The 15114-nt window shown below is 46.5% G+C and overlaps 1 protein-coding gene across 1 annotated transcript in view; it reads left to right on the top strand.

The window, feature by feature from the left end:
• Window positions 1-2195: 2195 nt before the first annotated feature.
• SNRNP40 (small nuclear ribonucleoprotein U5 subunit 40) overlaps window positions 2196-15114 on the top strand; it is a 31782-nt gene continuing 18863 nt past the window's right edge. Inside the window, exons 1-3 of the mRNA XM_088459947.1 lie at window positions 2196-2570; window positions 8916-9045; window positions 9223-9316. Of these exons, the coding sequence (XP_088316073.1) occupies window positions 2487-2570; window positions 8916-9045; window positions 9223-9316 (308 nt within the window). The 5' untranslated portion in view covers window positions 2196-2486. The remainder of the gene's footprint in view (window positions 2571-8915; window positions 9046-9222; window positions 9317-15114) is intronic.

A 15114-nucleotide genomic window follows, 5' to 3' on the forward strand; every position in this document is an offset into this window, starting at 1 on the left:
TATGTGCTGTAAGGGTCACTACTGTGTGACTTAACATGTATAAGGGGCACTACTGTGTGGCATAATGAGAATAAGCAGCTATACTGTGTGGTGTAACGTGTATAAGGGGCACTACTGTGTGGCATAATTTGTATTTGTACTATCGTGTGACCATGCCACTTATTTGAGGCAGGTGGGCCCCAAACCGATATCTTGCCTAGGGCCCCATGAGTTTTAAATCCGTCTCTGGAAAGAGGTGAGTATGGTGGGTTTTTTTTTTACAAGTACCCGTGGATTACTACTTGGAGAAGGGGACGTGATTGGCTACAGGGATACTAGGTATGTGTGATAGTGAGTGTGTATGTGTGTGTGCATGTATGTTTTAATAAATTTGTACTTTCAAGGTGTATGTTTTGTCTTTATTTTAATATTTCTTTTGCAGGTGAACTACAGGTACCAGTGTGCCCCATAATGCACTTTATGCTGGTACTTGTAGTTCTTTAAGTACCAGCATGCAGGGAAGGCTTGCTGGGACTGGAAGTTCTACTACAAAAGACAATATTAATATTTTAACTCTTTACTTGCACCACATTTTTAACACAATCAGTCTCGGGCTATCAGACTAGGCCTGGGTTGCCCTGGAGAGGGGGCCCCCTTTATTGGGGGTCCCCACCTCCCCAGGGATCCCCCACTTGGACTAGCAGTCAGAGATAATGCTTTACCTGGGGGACCTGGTGAAAGGGTTCCCCTGGCTGTGGCATTACTCCCCCGCTAGTAAGAGCTCGGTGCTGGTTATGGGAAATACAGGGAACCCCTACTCTTTTGTCCCCTGTATTTCCAAAACCAGGACTGGCTCGGCTGAGCCCAGTGCTGGTTGTGCTAAATACAGGGGACCCCTACTCTTTTGTCCCCTGTATTTCCAAAACCAGGACCGGCACGGCTGAGCCAAGTGCTGGTTGTGCCTCATACCCTACATTGTTTGTTCCCTGTATTTTCACAACTAGGACTGACTGTTAAAAGCCTGTGCCTTTTTTTTCACACAGATGCATGGACGGATCCGTCCATGCTTCTGTCTTATTTATATTTTTTATCAGAGTCTAGCAGCACAAATCACACAGAAGCATGCGTGCATCTGTGATTATTTTTTTTAACAGTTGCATGCATCACGTATCTCCCTGATCCGTGCATGCATCCATCTGCTATCGCGCAAGATCTAATTATATGCAAATCATTAGATCGCGCACTGTAGATCTTGTGTCACGTTGTGCAGTTTTTGCTGCACATTGTGTCCTGGAGTGCCGGGGACAGTTCAAAGTAAATCGTTAACGAGATTGTATCGTTGACTACATCATTCCGTGTGTAGGGGCCTTAATAGCCTGCACAATGCCATCAAGATCTCAGCGAGTCTGCCCGATGTTTAAAAGGGCAATTATTTAAAAGGCAAAAGGTTGGTTTAGCCTTTTAAATGATTACCCAACTTGCTGCAATCTTGACGATTCCTGCATCGCGAAGACTATTGCATTCACCCCATAGCATTTATTTATATTGCTGTTTTAAATCTTATCTATCAATTAAAGCCATGATTGGTGACTTTGACAAGTTATTATAATAATAATGCTGCATTGGTCATAGAGGTAATGTATGGTCCTATTAACTCATTCGTGCTTGGCCCGCATACTGGCTGCATCCACCTAGACCACAGGTTCTCAAACTCGGTCCTCAGGACCCCAAACAGTGCATGTTTTGCAGGTCTCCTCACATAATTACTAGTGAAATAGTTAGCTGCACCTGTAGATCTTTTAAAATGTGTCAGTGAGTAATGAATACACCTGTGCACCTGCTGGGTGAGCTGCAAAAAGTTAACTGTGTGGGGTCCTGAGGACTGAGTTTGAGAACCATTGCCCTAGACCAGTGGTTCTCATACTTGGTCCTCAGGGCCCCACACAAGTCACGTTTTCCAGGTCACCCAGTATGTGCACAGGTGTATTCATTACTCACTGACACATTTTAAAAGATCTACAGGTGCAGCTAACTATTTCACTAGTAATTATGTGAGGAGACCTGCAAAACATGCACTGTTTGGGGTCCTGAGGACCGAGTTTGAGAACCTGTGGTCTAGACATCAGTGCTCACATACAGTGATGCATGCTTGTGTATCAGCCAGGGATCAGAGCCTCGAGTCACACCGCCCGCACGCGACGACAGAGGAATCTCATTCGGCCATTGGCTCGGGTAGCAGAGCCCTACAGCCAAACAGCGAGAGTTCAAGATACAACAGTCGCTACTGTACCCCGCCCATCTTCCTCTTATCTTCTTCTCCCAGCGGACAATGAGGTTCCCGTCAGCCAATCAGTGGACTACTTGCCGCAGGCGCAGGATGAATACGTAATAACTTTGTGCCGGAACATCGCGGCCAGATTGTTCTGCCAGCAGGAGACCTAGAGACATATAACAGCCGTAATATATGCGAGTATCTGCTGAGGCAGCTGCGGAGAACAGGCTAAGACATGATCGAGCTGAATAAGAGGAAGGGGATGGAGCTGGTGGCCATCCCGGCCAAGAAGCCTCGCAATGAGCTGTTGGTGGCGGCGGTGAGTGCTTGATGGCTCCTTCTCCCCCACTGTGTGAGCGGTCCCTTTGTAGCATCTGCATTCGGGGTGTTCCTCTAAGCGGCGCCCGGACTCTGTGTTACCCAGCAGCGGTATCCGGGTGTGCCGGCACCTGGCGCCGAGGAGGAGGAGTGGTGGTGCTACTGTGCCCCTGCAGTTGTTCTGTGTGAGCCGGTTACTGAGCAGCAGTTAGATTAGTCTGGTCGGCGCTCTGTATATAGGTACCGGTGTATGGGGGTTACAGGTACATGTGCCAGGTGTAGCGGTTTCTTCTAAACACTCCTGCATGAGGATTGCTCATTCCCTTCTGTGTACATATTACAATTTCCTGTAGTATAATGGGATAATAGTAGAAAAAAAACACCTAATGCTGCTACACACTGTTATATATTTGTACAGCCGATGAGCGACCTTTCACATAATGCGTCTGCAGGTGTGTACAGATGATAGGTCTGTGAACAACACCATTCAAATCAGATTGTCTCTGCAGCTGATGTATCGTGTGTGTGTGTATATATAGCGTTCCCGCTAGGCTGTTTTAGTGCGGCGCCCTGCCCTCCTTCTGGAGGGCAAAAAGCACCCTGCCCTCCAGGAGGAGGGCAAAAAGCGCCCTGCCCTCACAGCCTGCGGGAGCCGTTCTCACCCACGGGACGGAGTGTCCCGCGGGTGGAGAAACATGCGGTGACCCGGTCACCGCCTGAGAATAGACGCCTGGCGTCTATTATCCCTTTCTGTAGTGCTTGGGGGCTGCCCGGCATGTCCGTAAGTGCCGGGCACGCCCCCAAGCATGATGAAAAGGTGACGCGTCTTATAGACATGCCCCCTTTTCATGACCACGCCCCCTCTTCGAGCGCGCGCCTTCGGTGCGCGCACTAGATTGCCCTCTCTGGCTCCGACGCCCTGCCTGCCGCCGGAGCTAGAGGGAAAATATATATATATATATATAATATATATATATACACACACACACACACACACGCGCGGCACTCAGAGACTTTCAAATGGAATGTGCAAAAGCAATACTTTAATCCATCAACGTTTCGGGACCTCCCGTCCCTTCCTCAGGATGTACAGTACAGAATGACAAACATACAAACACACAACAGCTATAAATAGCTTACTACCTGTCTGGACGCGTGGTGCACATCCCGCTCGTCGCGCCGGAGACCCGACCGGAACACAGGCAACAAGCCAGCCGGAAGCTCTGTGCGTGTCACGCACCGGAAGCACTCCGTGAGTCATGTGCCCATGTGATCACCCCTGACACGACAGCTGATGGAGGCAACCCGCAGCCCAATGGTAGCCAGAGCAACCCACTAGAAAGACATGACAATACACAAGCGAAATATTACATGCAAACATGCAAAAACAGTATGAATGATAATCTTAAATACTAAAAAACAGCAAGATACAAAAGACTATTAGTGGCACAAATTGCAACCACTTGTGGGCAAGAAAATAAATTTAAAAACAAATAATAAATGAAGAAATGGTACAAAATAAAGAAATAATAAAAAATTAAATGACGAAAAAACTGTCATATATGTCGGCATGAGTATAAAGTGAAATACAAGCAATATTATTCATGGATTAATGTGAGATGATACAGTGAAAAAAATAGTGAGGGTATCCACAAGCTAAATACAAAAAAACGAAAAGAGTAAGTGAAAAATGTGTGTTATAAAGTGACAACTAATGTGAGATAAACAATAAAAAACTGCTGAGACAAAAAATTTTTTTTATGTAGCAATAATACTACAAGTCTACTAGTGAATGTGTCCTGGTCTACTCAAGGAACAACAAGGTAAGTAAAACCCTTGTATAGAAAAGTGAAAATATAACCTTTGAAGTTAAAAATGTGTCTGGTAGTGTGAATGATGCTCATGCCGCCATAAATGTGACAGATAAACTGTATAAAATGACATACATGCATATGAAAACCTATAAACACATCGGCTAAACCCTATAAGGACAAACCGTCCATGCTGGCATGAATACAAATGAAAACCTAAATATGCATCTGCTGAACCCAATGCTGTAACAGTATAACATACGTGGGCCATGCGATAGCATTGAACTAAAGTTCTAAAACCATGTGTTACATATAAGCAACTTACTGGTCTCTGGCAGAAGCCAAATGGACCGAGCAATATAAATTTAGATAAGAACCCTTTTTTTTGCTGAGAAAGTTTGAAACTGATGTCTTAAATGTTGAGATGTGACACTTCCCTGATGCCCAGTTATACACATCATTGAGGGGTGGCAATCGATCTAAAAAACTTCTGCAGCTTGAGTCAGCATGGATATATAGGTTGGACACCTTATCACTGCGAGGGCTTAACGAATCCCTGGGGCTTAACTGTTTCCTATAAACCCAGTTCTTATCTAAATTTATATTGCTCGGTCCATTTGGCTTCTGCCAGAGACCAGTAAGTTGCTTATATGTAACACATGGTTTTATAACTTTAGTTCAATGCTATCGCATGGCCCACGTATGTTATACTGTTACAGCATTGGGTTCAGCAGATGCATATTTAGGTTTTCATTTGTATTCATGCCAGCATGGACGGTTTGTCCTTATAGGGTTTAGCCGATGTGTTTATAGGTTTTCATATGCATGTATGTCATTTTATACAGTTTATCTGTCACATTTATGGCGGCATGAGCATCATTCACACTACCAGACACATTTTTAACTTCAAAGGTTATATTTTCACTTTTCTATACAAGGGTTTTACTTACCTTGTTGTTTCTTGAGTAGACCAGGACACATTCACTAGTAGACTTGTAGTATTATTGCTACATAAAAAAAATTTTTGTCTCAGCAGTTTATTTTATTGTTCATCTCACATTAGTTGTCACTTTATAACACACATTTTTCACTTACTGTTTTTGTTTTTTGTATTTAGCTTGTGGATACCCTCACTATATTTTTCACTGTATCATCTCGCATTAATCCATGAATAATATTGCTTGTATTTCACTTTATACTCATGCCGACATATGACAGTTTTTTGTCATTTAATTTTTTATTATTTCTTTATTTTGTACCATTTCTTCATTTATTATTTGTTTTTAAATTTATTTTCTTGCCCACAAGTGGTTGCAATTTGTGCCACTAATAGTCTTTTGTATCTTGCTGTTTTTTAGTATTTAAGATTATCATTCATACTGTTTTTGCATGTTTGCATGTAATATTTCGCTTGTGTATTGTCATGTCTTTCTAGTGGGTTGCTCTGGCTACCATTGGGCTGCGGGTTGCCTCCATCAGCTGTCGTGTCAGGGGTGATCACATGGGCACATGACTCACGGAGTGCTTCCGGTGCGTGACACGCACAGAGCTTCCGGCTGGCTTGTTGCCTGTGTTCCGGTCGGGTCTCCGGCGCGACGAGCGGGATGTGCACCACGCGTCCAGACAGGTAGTAAGCTATTTATAGCTGTTGTGTGTTTGTATGTTTGTCATTCTGTACTGTACATCCTGAGGAAGGGACGGGAGGTCCCGAAACGTTGATGGATTAAAGTATTGCTTTTGCACATTCCATTTGAAAGTCTGAGTGCCGCCTCTATGTGTTCATATATATTGGGGGCTCTGACCCTCGCAAGGAGGGCACCGTGAGCAGGTACAATTTATTTCTTCAATCAGGAGTGCCGGATCAGCTGTGTTTCTATCTATATATGCATATGCACATGAAATCATAGGCGGCACTCGGAGACTGGTAAAACACGTGATACCCTCTGCTGAGGGACTTTTAATCAGTCGACGTTTCGGGGTCTTCCACCCCTTCCTTCTGTTGTCCTGAGGAAGGGGTGGAAGACCCCGAAACGTCGACTGATTAAAAGTCCCTCAGCAGAGGGTATCACGTGTTTTACCAGTCTCCGAGTGCCGCCTATGATTTCACGTGCATTGGGGGTGCTGTCCTCCTGGAGGGCACCGGAGCAAGGTTGGACTGCTTGTCCAGGTACACAGAGTGAAGGAGTGCCGGAGTATTATTATATATATATATATATATATATATATATGTGTGTGTGTGTGTGTGTGTGTGTGTGTGTATATATATATATATGTGTGTGTGTATGTCCATCTGACACTGTACAGCCGACCTGTAATTTGGGTAGTGTCTAGATGTCCTTTGCCGAGCGAACCCTGATGTCATCAGTTACTATCCAACGCCATTCCCTACAATGTTCTCCCCAGAATTTTTTTCCAGCCGGGTGGCATCAAGAAGTAGCCGGGCTGGGCTTTCGCAATATTAAAATGTTTGGCATCCTGACCTTATAGTGATTTAAACTTGAAATAACAATTTATATATTTTCTTAGAGGCCCAGATACTGTTCCCACTTGCAGGCTACAAAGAATATATTTTTTACACAGCTCTACAGATACTGGCCCCACTTGCAGGCTCTCTTTTGTCAGTTCAGGCGACTGTTCCCACCTTAACTTTTATACACGAGGAGGGATCTTTGCCCTACAGTCTGACACTGCTCCTGCTCTGTGATGGATAACTGCCCCCCACCCCAATGCCACATCCCCTGCTCAGCACTCTCTCCTGCCCCAATGCTGCGTCCCTTGCCTGGCACCTGTCCCAATGCCGTGTCCCCTCCCCTACACCTCCCCCTGCCCAAATTCGCAGTCACCTGGAACCTTCACCAGCATGTCCTTATTGCCGGCAGACATGGAGCCTCCAATGTGAAGAATGTGACGTTGGCGCAGCTCTGCATCGCATCCGTGGCAACAAGGACACATTTGAGGGTGACCGGGAATGCGGTGCATTGGGGCAGAAGGAAGTGCTGGATGGTATGCTGTTTCTGCCGGACAATGCGCCCGCAGAAAACAGCCTGGGGAGAACACTGCCCTACTATCTATGTGGGGATAGAGGTAGAATATACACTTGTGGAGAGCGAAGCGAGTCACTGTGCCCGTAGCATGGCGAGAGAGTAAATTTCTTCTTTTGGTGGCCTTTATGGGCATGCAGCTGCACTTCCGCCCTCACCCCTAGTCACTTCCAAGTCCTTAGGATGAAGGGCAAATAAGTTCAACCCTGTAAACTGGCCACAGGAACTGCAGACACTGACTTCATAACTGGGCATGCAAATCTACATGCCCGACCCTGTTGTTATGTCTATCCAGACAAATTGAGTGGCCGTTTGGTAAGTGTGTAAAGCTTACTAAATCGGTGGGATGGCTGGTCAGCTGCTGGTTCAGCTAATTGTGTAGCCAGTATTACGGTTCATTTCTTTATAGTTGCCATTGTGCAGTCTGTTACTGTCACTAATGAATTTCAATAATTAACTTCACTCATGTTTGACCAGCCTTATAGATAATTCAATTTAAATACTGCGCTCAACTCAACCTTTACCTAAGCTAGGGAGCTGGTCCCATGTGAACTGATGGAAATATTATGAGTCGGTATGTTTATGAAAAAGAGGGGGTTTAATGTAAAAGATGCATGCACAATTCCTATATAAGTCACTAAATATAACATAGACAAACAGATTGGTTGAGATAGGTAATACACAATAACCAAATATAATAGTCAATTAAAACAAACATATGTAGGAGATCAATAATATTGATAAACTGCTGCACTTGCAGATGGCTGGATAACAGAAGGAAGGGAGTACGGAGAGAGCGGCAACCAGGGGGTTAACTAACGGGCCACCTCCAGAGCAGCTGTTACCGTGGTGTGGGGAATGTTATGGTCGGACTCTGGAAAGCCAATAACCATACACCCCTGCCACACCAGAGACTTGCCTTCCTCGGTCTCGTATGGTTATTGGCTTTCCAGAGTCCGACCATAACATCCCCCACACCACGGTAACAGCTGCTCCGGAGTGCGGCTCCGGCACCTGCACCGGAGGTGGCGGTGGCCCGTTAGAGTTAACCCCCTGGTTGCCGATCTCTCCGTACTCCCTTCCTCAGGAAGCTTAACCCGGGCATCTCACCTTAACGCTTCAACATATTGTACTGTATAGTATCAGCGGGTTGCTGCTGCTACCACCCACAATCTCATTCAGAAAGACTTTTTCTGCCCAGAACTCCCTTCCAACCAACGATATTCCTTGGACTTAATCTGAGTTCTGTTATCCAGCCATCTGCAAGTGCAGCAGTTTATCAATATTATTGATCTCCTACATAAGTTTGTTTTAATTGACTATTATATTTGGTTATTGTGTATTACCTATCTCGACAGGAAACTTGAGAAGACTATCTTAATATGGGAGCTAGCAGGTTTCTGCTGTTGTTTTGTGTATGTTATTTCAAGGTACTTGTTTGGGAAGTGGGGATATCATTTAAATATTGAGTTTATTGCAATTACTACTTTGCAGGGCCCGCCAAGATCATCCAGTCTACAAGCACCAATCATGCTGTTGTCTGGACATGAAGGAGAAGTTTACTGCTGCAAATTTCACCCCAATGGGCTCACCTTGGCATCTTCAGGGTTTGATAGACTTATTCGTAAGTGGTTTTAAGTTAATAAGCTGAGGTACATAGACATATTCCTTCTATGTTTTGGTGATGTTGTTTCTGATGTATTTATTAACTTGCAATTGATCTCTTTGGCGCACAACTGTAATTAAAACCCTCATCATTATCCGTACTTATTGCTTGTCCTTTTGTTTTCTTATATTGCAGTTCTTTGGAGCGTATATGGAGACTGTGATAATTATGCAACCTTAAAGGGGCACAGCGGTGCTGTGATGGAATTGCACTACAATACAGATGGCAGGTAGGTCAGCAACACAGGGGTCGTTGTTAGACACTTGTATGAAAAATGTGAAGTTAAATAGAGTTGTGATCTGATTACGAGTTTCAGTTTTCATATTGATGATAAAAAATAAAAAAAAATCCCATGGCTCTGCATAGCTCACCACATGTTAATTACTGCCAGTTATTGATGCCTTGTAAAGATCAGTGGATTCATTTAAAGCTCTGGTGACTTTGACCAGCACTAATTGGATTGACTACTTTGAGAACTCTGAGAGCCTCCCAAAGGTTCTGTTACCCAGGAGAAAAGGGTAAATCATTTAAATATTTTTCTTTTTATTATCTGCTATTTATACCTCAAGTTATAATTAGCAAAGATTTGTCTTATCAATGCCCCTTTCTATGTTAAGCTTGGAAACTTAAGTGTCTTACTAGAAATAAATGGTTTAGGCCAATTTAAAGTCTTTCCAAACTGATGTCAGTCTCTACGTATTATTAGAGGCTGTGACATCACTGCTTGGACTGATGTGTGGGAATGCTTTGATCTGATCTTCATAGATATAGCTTCACTAGTTAAATACACCTAATTCCATTTAAAGTTGTGCTGATATTAAGCAAAATCTATAGCAATGCTCTTGTTTAATTCTAAAGTATCAATTACCCCAAACAAAATTGTGATTGTTACGTATATAAATATTTATTCAAACTATATTTGAATTATGGGCTAACAAATTATTTTCAGTCCAACACTTGTTCCCAAAAACGTTGGCATATGAATGTGTGTTTTACAATGCAGGTATTATTTATTACTTGTTAACCCCAAACCAGACCTGTATTGATATATAATTTCTGTAATATGTCTTAATGCATTTGTTAATTTTGTAGATGTCATGGAATATATGCATTAATTGTATATATGACTATTTCACATTGTAAATGTATTTTAATAATTTTATTTATTTTGAAACTGGTGTTCAATTGACAATACTCATAATTCCTTTTGGAGATAATTGCGTTGCATCGATGAGTTTTCCTTTACATATAGAACATCTAGAAAAAGTATGAAACCACTGAGAGCAGCTGCTTTGTGTGTTTGTGTGTGTGTGTTAAAGAGATAATAAATTATATATATATTTATTATCCACTGTTCAACGCTCCAACAGGGGCTCAAGTATTATGAAGCCAGCACTCTTTCTCCAAAACATCATATTTAATAGTGATAGTCTGTATAGATACATTGCATGGCAGCATGTATGGCAATTAGTTCAGCATATCATACATTACTTGAACCAAATTGGAAAGCCTAACTGGGGTCCCAAGTCATTCCCAGTGCATAATCCCAACAGCTGTTTCTACTGCAGGGTCCATAGGGTATCCACAGGATACCTTGGGGTATAGGTGATGACGTCAGTCTTCAGGCACCACAGAGTTAGTTTTCAGCCACCCAGGATGCATCTGGGTTCCTCTCCTATACCCCGCCCCCGGGCCAAGGCATCTCAGTTTCGTCGGTGCCTGGCCGGAGTCGGAGGCACTGTGCAGAGGGGGGGCTATGAAGAGCTCCTGAAGTTTCTTTTAAAGGCAGCGCTAGCTGCACATCTAGGAGTACAGCATGGACAGTCAGTACTTACGGCCATGCTGTCTCCCCTACACCCCGCCGGTACCAGAACGCCGGTACCGATCCGGGGATGCTGGTAAACATCTGGGGTCACTTCTAGCGGTGCCCCCAGATGTTTTGGACCATGGCCGGATCCAGGGGGATGCAGGTAAGCAGCGGGGTCCCGCGGTTGCTCCCCGCTGGTCACATGGTCCTGAGTCCCCAGGCAGGGGGTTCCCTGGGGACTGGCTGCTGCTTGGAGCCAGGCGACCAACCTGCGCTTCCACAACCCCCTGGGACAGCGGGCCGCTGCTGAGCGGCATGCGCTGCGGTGTCCCAGGGGTTAAATGCATGCCAGGGGAGCGTGCTTTCCCTGTCTCACAGCCGGTGCCTCCCCTGCTGCACACAGCCTCTCTGCTTAGGCTGATTGGTCATAGTGTGTCAGCGCTCCTCCCCCAGGCCAGCCTCCTTCATCCTCTGCTCCTCGCTGGCATTGCGGTCTGGGTCCCCCAGTATAACTCTCCTCCGTTTGCCAGAGGTCAGTGTATGCAGTGCTGAGTCCTACCAGCCTGAGGGTCTGAGTAGTTGAGGATCAGCGCTGATAGTGCAGGGATTTGTTTCTTCTGCATTGTATGTGACTCAACTGCTAGCCCTGCTGTTTGTACTTTCACTTTCTACTGTCAGCCATATAACTGTCCCTGATCTTGCTCTGCTCAAAGCCCTTGCGGTGCGCGGAGTGCAGGGCGTTTTTCACACTATACCAATAGTATAGGTGTGAGTGTCACATACTTTACCATCATGTCTGAGACTGATTTTCCTCTCCAGCTCATGTGTACTAAATGTAATGTACCGATAGCTGAGGGGGAGGGTAATGCGGAGGGGCTATGTCGCCAGTGCCTGGCACTGTCACGGCCAATTATGGTCACGGCTCCGGTACAGGAACCTCCCTGGGCTTGTTTCGGTAAGGCGCTTACAACCCTTGTGGCCCAGCTAGCTCCGCCACCTGTGTTTACCCAGACGGGTCTGTCCCAGCAGTCAGTGGTGTCATCACCCATGCAGGGTTTCCCGAGATAACTGATGGTACCCCACAGTCTCCCCAATTCCCCTCACCAGGTTCGTCAGGAGCCTGCGTGGGTTAATACTCTGAATACATCGGTTCAGCATTTGTCCAATGTTTTACAGGGGGAGTCTGTGTTGCGGCCTCATAAGCGGCCGGTGGCGTCTGTCTGCTCCTTATGAGGATGACGACGTGACGTCTGATGATGGGGAGTTTCTGGATCTATCTGACCAAGAACCTCTCCGTACCAAAGAGCCGGACGCTAAGTCCAAGGTGTATATCCCTGGTCTTATTCGGGCAGTCCGCACGGCTTTAGTTATTGAGGATGAGGATCCTCCGGTGGCCAAATCCAAATATGTTTTTTTTTTTTTTTAAGGATATTAACGGTGAGGCTACGGTGTTCCCTCTTTCTAATCAATTAGTGGATCATTTAGAGGAGGCGTGGAAAAATCCAGGAAAATGGTATCAGCCCCAGAGGTGCTTGCCGTGGCTTATCCGTTTGCGGACAATTATTTTTCTAAGTGGGAATCCCCTCCGCAGGTGGATTCACGTCACACGCCTAGTCAGAAGTCCCACGTTGCCTATGCTTTCGCTGTCATCCTTGAAGGATGTCACAGACCGCAGGGTGGAGATCTGCCTGAAATCCGTTTATTCCCTGGCAGGGGGAGCATCCAGACCGGCTATGGCCATGTGTTGGGTAGCCAGAGCTATGGAGCGCTGGGCGGATAGTTTGGAGGCGTCTTTGGACTCTGACTGTTCGGCTGAACAGGCCGAGTTGGTGGGCATTCTCCGAGACTCGGCCGCTTACATCAATGAAGCAGCCTTAGATATTTGTATGCTCACCTCTAGGATTTCCTCTGCGGCTGTGGCTGCTTGTCGCACCTTATGGTTGCGTTCTTGGAAGGCGGACGCTGATTCCAAAAAGGATTAGAAGGTCTGCCTTTCAATGGAGAGGTCCTATTTGGTCCAGATCTGGACAAAATAGTAGCTACGTTGGCAGCAGCAAAATCTGCATGTCTCCCGTCTGCTACGATGCATTCAAGTGCTAGTATGTCGTCCTTTCGGCCTCACAGGGTCCAAGGTAGGCCTAAAGCACAGTCCTTTCCACGACAGGCTAAGAGATCGTTCAAGCCCAGGGAACAGGCCTGGAGTACCAGACGTCCGGCCCCTAGGTCAGATGACAAACCTATGGCCTGACTGTCCGGGCCTCCCTTTGGGGGATCCCATAGGGGGGGGCTGCCTGCTTCAGTTCACCCAGTGCTGGTCGAGAACTACGATGGACACTTGGGTTCAGGAGGTGGTCTCTCACGGGTATGCCTTCTCCTTTCCCAGAGGGGCCAGGGTTTCTATTCCAATCTATTTTTGGTGCAGAAACCCAATGGGTCTTACCGTCCAATGCTCAACCTAAAGGCCCTCAACAAGTCATTGAAGGTGCCTTGGTTTCGGATGGAGACCCTGCGGTCCATTATTCTGGCACTGGAACCTGGGGACTACATGGTGTCATTGGACATCTAGGACGCTTACCTGCATGTCCCTATTTTTTATTTTTATTTTTTTTGCGCCATCAGCAGTTCCTCAGATTTGCAACGAAGCTGCCTTTTGGCCTGGCGACTGTTCCACGGGTATTCACCAAGGTCGTGGTGGTCATGGTGGCTCTCCTTATCTGGACTACCTATTGATAGCGGGGTCTCCAGAGGTTCTTTTACACCATCTGGATCTGACGATTGTGGTACTGCAATGTCACGGCTGGTTGATAAACTGGCAGAAGTTCACTCTCACCCCGTCTGAGGATCCTGCACCTCGGGGCCTTCTTGGACTCCAGGCAGCAGTGGATCTTTGTGACGGAGGAAAAGATCCTTGCTCTGCAGTTGAGGGTGCGCAGTTGTCTGCAGTGTCGTCGAGTGTCGATTCACTCGGCAATGAGGTTATTGGGCTCAATGGTGTCGGTATTCGACATGATGGGAGTATGCCCAATTTCACTCCAGACCTCTGCAGCTATTGATCCTGTCCAGATGGAATGGATTGCATCAGTGTCTCAGGTCCCAGACGATAGTGCTCACTCCGGAGGTTCGCTTGTCTCTAACTTTGTGGTTGCAGACTATCCACCTCAACAAGGGTCGTCCGTTCTGGGTGGCGAACTGGGTCCTGTTAACAACGGACGCCAGTCTCCGGGGCTGGGGAGCTGTCACGGGTCCACACTCGTTTCAGGGCAGGTGGACTCGGGCAGAAGCGGAGCTTCCAATAAACATTTTGGAACTCCGTGCGGTGTTCAGAGCTCTCCAGCTGGCGCAGCCGGTTCTCCAGGGTCACCCTGTGCAGGTCCAGTCGGACAACGCCACCACAGTGGCCTATTTAAACCGACAAGGAGGAACCCGAAGTCGGGCAGCACTCGCAGAAGTGTCCCGCATTCTGGTCTGGGCGGAGCGCAATCTCCCGGTAATATCAGCAGTGTTCATCCCGGGAGTCCTCAACTGGGAAGCGGATTTTCTCAGCAGGCAGGACGTGCATCCAGGAGAGTGGTCTTTGCACCAGGATGTCTTTCAGATTCTGGTGGGCAAGTGGGGTCTTCCACAGATAGACCTCATGGCGTCCTGACACAACAACAAGTTGCCGGTGTACGGGTCTCGAACAAGAGACGAAAAGGCGATTCTGGTATATGCTCTGTCCGTCCAGTGGACGTTCCAGTTTGCCTACCTCTTCCCTCCGTTTTCCCTTCTTCCGCGGGTAATACGGAAATTCAAACAAGAAGGAGGTACGCTACTGTTGATAGCTCCCGAGTGGTTCTCCGACCTCCAGAGTCTGTCTGTCAGACGTTCCTCTGAGGTTACCATTACGACCAGATCCCCTGTCACAGGGTCCTTGTCTTCACCCGGACCTGACTCTGCTGTCTTTGACGGCGTGGCTGTTGAGACGTCCATGCTAACGTCCAGAGGGTTTTTCTGGCTCTGTAGTGCATGCCATGCTAAGAGCTTGGAAACCTACCTCGGCTAGAATCTACCATCGTGTGTGGCATACTTTCTTCCGGTGGTGTAGACCTAGAGGGTATTTCCCTAGGGAGTTCCGCCTGTCTAGGGTGTTGGTTGTCCTACAGGCTGGACTTGATCATTGGCTTCGCCGGGCTTCTCTGAAAGTGCAGGTGTCTGCCCTGTCAGTCTGGTTTCATCGTAGG

Source organism: Taudactylus pleione, unplaced genomic scaffold (assembly GCF_031769625.1).
Source record: "Taudactylus pleione unplaced genomic scaffold, aTauple2 ptg000959l, whole genome shotgun sequence".
Taxonomy (NCBI): Eukaryota; Metazoa; Chordata; class Amphibia; order Anura; family Myobatrachidae; genus Taudactylus; species Taudactylus pleione.